General features: G+C 52.2%; 1 protein-coding gene across 1 annotated transcript in view; it reads left to right on the top strand.

Annotated features, from left to right (window-relative positions):
- Positions 1 to 3,498: 3,498 nt before the first annotated feature.
- CAPN5 (calpain 5) overlaps positions 3,499 to 7,899 on the top strand; it is a gene marked incomplete at its 3' end in the record, with an annotated part of 35,868 nt that continues 31,467 nt past the window's right edge. Inside the window, exon 1 of the mRNA XM_009877977.1 lies at positions 3,499 to 3,660. Coding sequence (XP_009876279.1) covers positions 3,499 to 3,660 — 162 coding nt within the window. The remainder of the gene's footprint in view (positions 3,661 to 7,899) is intronic.

The following is a 7,899-nucleotide window of genomic DNA, read 5'->3' as shown; positions in this document are numbered from 1 at the left end:
GGAAGAGTTGTTGGAAAATGCAGCTCCAAGGCATCGTCGCGTCACTGCCCAGGGAGGAGCAATAATCTTATGAATGAGCAGCCAGGTGCCAGCCCTTGGCCACGGGACAGCCTTGCAGAGCAGCGTCCATCATCTCCTGCATGAAACTCATTAGTCCTGCTGTAACTCAAGCGTGGCTTTTAGAAAGGCAGCAGAATTGCTCTCTCTTCTTCTCCAGGCTCTCTTCCTAAATCTCGGTGGTTCTTTCTGCACAACCTCCTTTCCCATCTCTCTGCCCAACTCATCCACCAGCCCAAGCAGTTCCTCTCACGCCTCAGTTAACAGCAGCATCCTTCTCTCTCAGCCTGTTGAACCTGGGCAGAAGGCAGCTGCCGACCATCCTTTCCCAGCTTCACTCGTCTCTCCGGGGCAGTGAGTTGCTTTTTCAAGCTGTGGCTATTGCTCTGTTGACAATGGCTGGTGATTATTTGGTGGGACTTGGATTTTGAAGCAAGTTTCCAAGTCTCGCGTGTGTGAGAAGGGCTGATGTTCAGGGTCTGGCTTCTGAGAGCCCAGACTCTTCACTGTGTGCCCAACAAGCCGTAAACCATTCTCTGTACAGCTGCCCCGAGCTCACAGTTTGAAGGCATCCACAGTGCACACCTGTACATGTCCTGATCGAACAATACAACTGCCTTGGCTGGGTCTGCCAGCTACAACTGTGGTTTGAGCAGTGATGATCGTCTCTACCTCCACCATCTCCAGCCAACCTGAAAACCCCACTCTATCTCCATTTGCAACCTCTAGGCCAGGTTTTAGCTGGACTTGCTGCCTGGTTCCTTCAGACCCTTAATTAACCTGGTTGTCCTCCTACCTTCTTCCAGAGCCTTCTGGAATTCCCCATCTTCCACAGCCCGGCTGTGATGGTTTGAAAAGTCTCGCTGCGAAATTTCTGCCTGGTTGGTGCCCAAAAGGAGCTCGTTCACCACCGAGGTGTCCCCACGATCTCCTTGGGACTGTCTCCCCTGTCCTTCACTCCCTTCCGAGTGGCTAACTCTTCCCCAGGCCCTCTTGGCAGGGTGGGTGCATGTTTTGAGGACTGGGTGCGTCTCCTCACTGCTCAGCGAGGCCGCTCACTTCTCTACAAGGAGTAAACCCAGTGTATTACTCAGGTTTTGATATCAGGCCATTTATTTCGAAGGCTTTTCTGAGGGCAGGCAATGATGTGCTTGGGCCTCTTGGTAGCATCTGGGAACTGGTCCCTGTGCCAAGGAGAAAATCTTCTGAGCGTCACTACAAGCCCTTTACTCCACAGCAACTCGATGCGTTGCTGAGCTGCCCTCGAAGGCTCCTACGTGGATTAATACTTCTGTATCAAGCCCTACACAGCCAAGTTCCGAGCCAGAGACCTGTGGAGCAGCCAACAAGGGGGTTATTTTGGGTTCATTTAAGCTCTGAGGTGATGAGCACTTGTGCTGCTCATCAGACTGATCAACACCGGCAATTAAAACCTGCGCGTGTCTCTTCTGCTCTGCAGAAGTGGTTTTCGTCCCTCCCAGGCAAGGAGAGGCTGGCTGGAGGGGTGGGTGATGCTTCCAGAGGATTTCTCTGCACAGCATGGGCAGCTGTTTCTCTCTCGAGCACCTCCTTTCCTCCATCTAATCCCGACGATTCATTAACAAGCGATGCGACACCACTCCTGAATTGACACCCAGCTGCAAGCGATCACATAATCCCCAGGATTTGTGATGTTTACAAATTAGCTGCTCCCAATTAGCCTTTTACTGCAGCTTCCTTGTGCCACCACGTGTGCTGACACCACCGCAAGCGTATGGTTTCTATACATCTCTAAGTGACTGTGTTAGGTCAGCTTGCTGGATCCATCTGCCCTAGATGAGACATTTCACTGTGGATGGTGTTGGAGACCACGCTTGGGATTGTGTGGCACGCAAAAACCCCGTTTCTTTAGGAAACCAGACTAGATGTTCCCAGACTAGGGTCACTAATGGCCAACTTTTTGAAGAGGATGTTGCATTTTAGGGAGAGGGAAGGAGTGCGCGTGGCTCCTAAATAAATACAGAGAAACTTCAGGGCGGGAGCTTTGGAAGAAGGCCTGGGATTAACTAAAAGGGAACAACGTAGAGCATCCCCTCCCCTTGCGCCTGCTGGGGGACCAAGGTGACTCCACCTGCGGGGTGGAGGGATGAGGACCTGCCCAAAAGTTGGTACCTGCCCAGAAGTTTGTACCCAACAACTCAGCAGCGGGGGGTGATGGAGAAGTTTCTGGGGAGGGCATTTGGGAACAGTTTCCTTCTGACTTCTGCATCGCTAAATTGCACATCTCTTCCCTGAAAGCTAGACGCTTGTCAAGACAGAATAATTAATCCAGGAACGCGTGGCGCTCTGCCAGGAGGCCTTTTTTTAATTAAAACTGGATCTGATCAAGTCCACTGAAAAACTGGCGTCTCTGGCAAAAATGATGAAATGTAGGTTTCTAATTTGGAGCTGCGTGGTGGGGGTGCTCCAGGTTGGGCACAGCCCTCGTAAAACCCGCGCAAAGCTGTCCTGCAGGGGATGTCTTCTCCTCCTTTGCCTTTGAAAGCTGTGTTTTCTCCCAAATGTCTTACAAACTCACTGAAAGGCAGGACACCAGTTATCATCTCTTGCTGTTTTCGTTTTGGTGGTGTTGGGCCAGCTCTGGGTGGAACGGGAGTCGGCACACCCAAGCTATGTGTGAATTTTGAGGAGTCATCCCATCCTCTCCTCCTTTGGATGGAGGAATTTCCCTGCCTGTTTTAAAAGGTGATGGAGCATGCTGATACCTCCTGGAGGGAGACAGAGGTGCTTTGTGGGGCTGTAAACGTGAGGTCTAGTAGGGTTGCCAGATCTGGAGGAGGAAAGAGCTGGACGTGCTGGAGCGTGTCCAGAGAAGGGCCACGAGGATGCTCAGAGGGCTGGAGCCCCTCTCCTGTGCAGACAGACTGAGAGAGCTGGGGCTGTTCAGTCTGCAGAAAAGAAGGCTCCCAGGAGACTTTTGTGTGGCTTCCAGGATCTCAAGGGGGCTACAAGAAAGCTGGGGAGGGGCTTGTGAGGATGTCGGGCAGTGACAGGACTAGAGGGAATGGATTGAAGCCAGAGATGGGTCGGTTCAGATGGGACATGAGGAAGAAGTTCTTCCCCATGAGGGTGGGGAGACCCTGGCACAGGGTGCCCAGAGAGGGGGTGGCAGCCCCATCCCTGGGAGTTTTTCAGGCCAGGCTGGATGGGGCTCTGGGCAGCCTGATCTAGTGGGGATGTCCCTGCCCATGGCAGGGGTTGGAACAAGATGATCTTTGAGGTCCCTTCAAACCCTGAGAATTCTATGATTCTATGAAGGCAGAGACAGAGGCTGGGTGTGTTTTCTCCCAACTTTTTTGGTCCTACCACTCAGTCTCTGTGGAGGAGGATTGAGTGTCCCTTTCCAGACCCTTGCCCATCTCACTTCTGCTCTGCCTGTCCTCCCAGGGCTGGTGAAGAAGGATGTTTTCCTCAGTGAAGCCGTACGAGAACCAGCGCTACGGTGCCCTGAAGAAGGAGTGCCAGCGGAGGAAGCAGCTCTTTGAGGACCCGCTTTTCCCCGCCAACGATGACTCGCTCTTCTACAAATCCAGGATCCAGGGCATCCAGTGGAAGCGGCCAAAAGTAAGTGTGCCCATCCCCCTTGCACCTCGACACTGCTTTGCACCATCAGTCCTCTCGGGCGTCCCTGAAAATGCACCACACATCCTTCACTGAGGCTTCCAAGCCCCACCTGAGATCTCTCCCCAGCAGAGTTTATTGGGTGTTGTGAGCCTCTGGGATGTCAGGGAGACTTGCTGCACCCAGGACCAGGCTGTCCTGCCCACAGTGAGGCCCCAAAGTTTCTCTGTGACTCAGTTTCCCCATGCAGAAAACAGAGAGGTGGTTTGCAGCCAGGTTGGTGTTGGATGCTGATGTTAAGTCTAGTGGGTCCAGCGAGGCAAAGGGTTATCTCTGAACACTTTGGGTCCATTTGGAAAAGGAAAAGAAGGCAAGATTTGGGTAGGTGAGGTGGTGTGGGGAGTCTTTGGGAGGTAGGTGGTCTAACCCATCCTTCCTCCCCTGTGCAAAGCCGGTGTCCTCTGCGTGTCCCCTGCAAAGAGTGCGTCGTGTGTCAGGGACGCTGCTATGTCTGGTGTGGAGGGAGGCTGTGGGGGTAACGTTGCCTGTCCCCAGTGCTGCCTATCCCCTGCTGAAGAGAAGACTCCGGGGCCACCTTATCACTGAAGGGACCTACAGGGAGGCTGGGGAGGGACTTTGGACAAGAGTGTCCAGCGACAGGACAAGGGGAAATGGATTTAAACTGAAGGAGAAGAGGTTTAGATCTTAGGAAGGAATTCTTCAGTGTGAGGGTGGCCAGACTCTGGCACAGATTGCCCAGAGAGGCTGTGGCTGCCCCCTCCCTGGAGATATTCAAGGCCAGGTTGGATGAGGCCATGAGCAACCTGGGCTGGTTAAGGGTGTCCCTGCCCATGGCAGGAGGTTGGATGAGATGATCACCAAGGTCCCTTCCAACCTAAGATATTCTGGCATTTTACAACTCTGCTGTCCTCAGTGCCCCCCTAAAAGATGCACATCTGGGCCCGGAGGGCACAGCATCCTGAGGGATTTATGTGCCCTAGTGTGGCCATCTCCTTGGGGTTCACCATGAGGCTGCTTTTCTGTCTGCCATGAAATCATAGAACCATGGAATCACAGAATCATGGAATCATAGAGTCATAGAATCATAGAATGTGTTGGGTTGGAAGGGACCTTTAAAGGTCTGGACTGAGTCCAGATAAGAGCAACGGAGCTGGTGAGGGGTCTGGAGAACAACTCTGATGAGGAGCAGCTGAGTTACTAGTGACAGGGCAAGAGGAAATGGCTCCAAGTTGCACCAGGGGAGGTTTAGGCTGGATATTAAGAAAAATTTCTTTACTGAAAGAGCGGTGAAGCATTGGAACAGGCTGCCCAGGGCAGAGGTGGAGACCCCCTCCCTGGAGGTGTTCAGAAAACGTGCAAACCTGGCACTTGGGGACATAGTTTAGTGGTCACGGTGGTGTTGGGTAGACAGTTGGACTTGATCTTGGAGGTCTTTCCCAACCTTAATGATTCTGTGATTCTAGTCCAACCCCCCTGCAGCAGGCAGGGGTGTCTGTAGCTAGATCAAGTTGCTCACATCTAGTTAAAGATGTCCCAGGGAGTGACGATGATTGCAGTGGGGGAGAGGCGATGCTGCAGCATCTAAAGAACACCGCTGCCTCTCCTTCCTTGCCTGTGGGGAGCAGCCCTGGCTGCCCAACCCCTGCCATTTCAGACACAGCTTGGTGGCATTTCAGTGTGGCCAGGCTGCCCGAGCTGCCATTGCCCTCCTTGGCCCCCAACCCAGCAGATCAGCTGGCTCCTCACGAGACAGCGCTGCATCTGTCTGGGCGAGCGGGTGGACAAAAAGGCTTTGTGTGCAGGGAGGGATGGAGATGAACTGACCCTTTCTGTGTGGCCAGAGGGGGCTGAGCCCCTCCCAGCATCCCACTGAGCTCCTTCTGGGAGGAGCTCCGGCTTCCCTCTGCTCTGCCTTGGGCTCTATCTGGACGTGGGGGTTGTGCAAGGCTCTGCAGGCGTTTTAGCTTGTTCCCTTTGTCCTCTGGGGTGGAAGGATGCTCTGTGCACAGGGCTCACCCTCGTTTGGGCTCGTTGTGGAGAACAACATGAAAACTCCCTCCACGTCCCACATGGCTGTTGCCCAAGACTCTCTGAACGGCTTTCTTTGGCACTAAATGGTTAGGATGATGTTAGAAAAAAGTTCTTTACAATGAGGGTGGTGAGACACAGGTTGCCCAGAGAAAGGGCGGAGGCTTCATCCCTGGAGACATTCAAGATCAGGCTGGATGGGGCTGTGAGCAACCTTGATCTAGTTAAAGACATCACTGCTCACTGTAGGGGGCTGGACTAGATGACTTTTAAAGGTTCCTTCCAACGCAACGCATTCTAGGATGTATTTGACACCGCCCTTGCTTTTTTGCAACCAGAGACTCTCATCAGCTCAGCCCCACGCCCAAACAGAGGGTTGGATGCAGTTCTGGAGATTTAAAGGTTCCTTCCAACGCAACGCATTCTATGATGTATTTGACACCCCCCTTGCTTTTTTGCAATCAGAGACTCTCATCAGCCCCACGCCCAACAACAGAGGGTTGGATGCAGTTCTGGAGGGGCAAAGTTTGCTTGTCTTCTGCTGAGCATCTCTACCATGGAGCTTGCTGCGTGGGTCACGAATGACTTTGGTCAATCAGTCTTTATCATGCCCAAACTTGTCGGTGCCTCTTTCCAAGGTGGAGGGAGACCTTTTCTGGAAAAAAACCTTTTCTGGAGTGACCCATCCCTTCTCCATCTGCTTTTCTGGCCTTCAGCTCACTTGCAGCCCTTGGTGCTCAGGCATGTAGCATCAGCTCTTGCTTGGGAAGCTGAGCTCAACCAACAAGGCATCATCCTGTTGTTGCCTTGCTCCAGAGAACATGAGATCTTTCTGAGAAAGGTTTCTGGACCTCCTGGTCTTCACCTGCGTGGTGGCATGTTCAGCAAGGTCCAAGCCTACCTCTGCTGAGGTATGAGGTGAATTCAAGCTCTTTCCAACCATCCAGCTCTGCAGTTTGAATGGAGGCTCCTTCTGGCATGGGCTGGCAGTGGGAGTGGGCGCTGGAAGTGGGTCCCACATGTGAGCAGGGTCCTGCGTGCTTAGCTGGAGGTGGAGGTGGTCCCTCTGTGGCTGCTTCTGCACCAGATGCAGGGAACTTCTCCAGCAGTTTCCTCACCAGAAGGAGTCAGTGCAGTCTCCTTGATGCCTTGATGTCTGGTAGGATCATCTGATCAGACCTGTCTAGCTGCTCTGACCACAAAATCACCATTAAAAAAAATAGAATTTGAGGTCACATGTGCCCTGGTTACTGCTGAAGTTTCCAGAGGCCTCTTTATCTAAGGTTCTTTCCTTCCGGCTGTCCATTTTGGCAAAAGTGACTGAATTTCATGGGGAGAGGAACTGCTTTTTGCTAGCCAGCCAATGCAAAATGACATTTTTAGTGGCTGGACCCAATTCTACCTGAATTCATTCTGGCCTTAAGGGAGAGAGCCCAGCAAAAAGTCCCAGCATCTTCTGCAAGAAAGCAAATGCCTTTAGGGGTCTTGACATCCATCTATCTCGCCAGTTTGCTGTCTGCTGGATTGCTGGGAAACACCATTGTCTCTTCTAATTTAGTGCAGTTTTCAATTGGGTCCAAAATGACCAAATTTAAGCATGAAGCTCAAATCAACTGCTCTGCTTGCATGGTAATCGCAGGGCACGGTAATTAAGCCACACTAAATCCCCGTGGCATCTTCTTCCTATTACAAGCAGCAAATCTTTCCTGAGGTAATCAAGTTTTATTCCTGTGTAGCAAAAACCAAGCGGAGCAATCCTCCCATGTGTTGTTTTGGGGACTTCCTGACCCAGAAATGGAGTCTGCCAGTCTGCAGGGAGGGGATGGGGTTATCTCTCTGTTATCTCTCAGGGCCACGGCCATTGGTTTGTTCTGAAGAGTTTCAGCTGAAACCTCGTGATAAAAGGCAAGAGCTCGTCAAGCCTTGCACCTTGCTGTGAGAGCAGGGTGGATGGAGAGTGGAAATAAGAGGCAACAGCTATTAAAAATGACAGTCTGCTTTCTCAGAGAGGTGGTTTGTGTGCATAGGAGATAACTTTTTCAGGCAAAGCACTGGTATGTGAGAAGTAGCTGTAGTGAACTCCCTTGGGTGGTGGGAATCATAGAATGGTTTGAGTTGGAAGGGGTCTTAAATTTATCATCTCTGCCCTGGGCAGGGACCCCTCCCACCAGCCCAGGTTGCTCCAAGCCCCGT

Source organism: Apaloderma vittatum, unplaced genomic scaffold (assembly GCF_000703405.1).
Source record: "Apaloderma vittatum isolate BGI_N311 unplaced genomic scaffold, ASM70340v1 scaffold3371, whole genome shotgun sequence".
Lineage (NCBI taxonomy): Eukaryota > Metazoa > Chordata > Aves > Trogoniformes > Trogonidae > Apaloderma > Apaloderma vittatum.
This window is presented reverse-complemented; position numbering and strand designations above follow the sequence as displayed.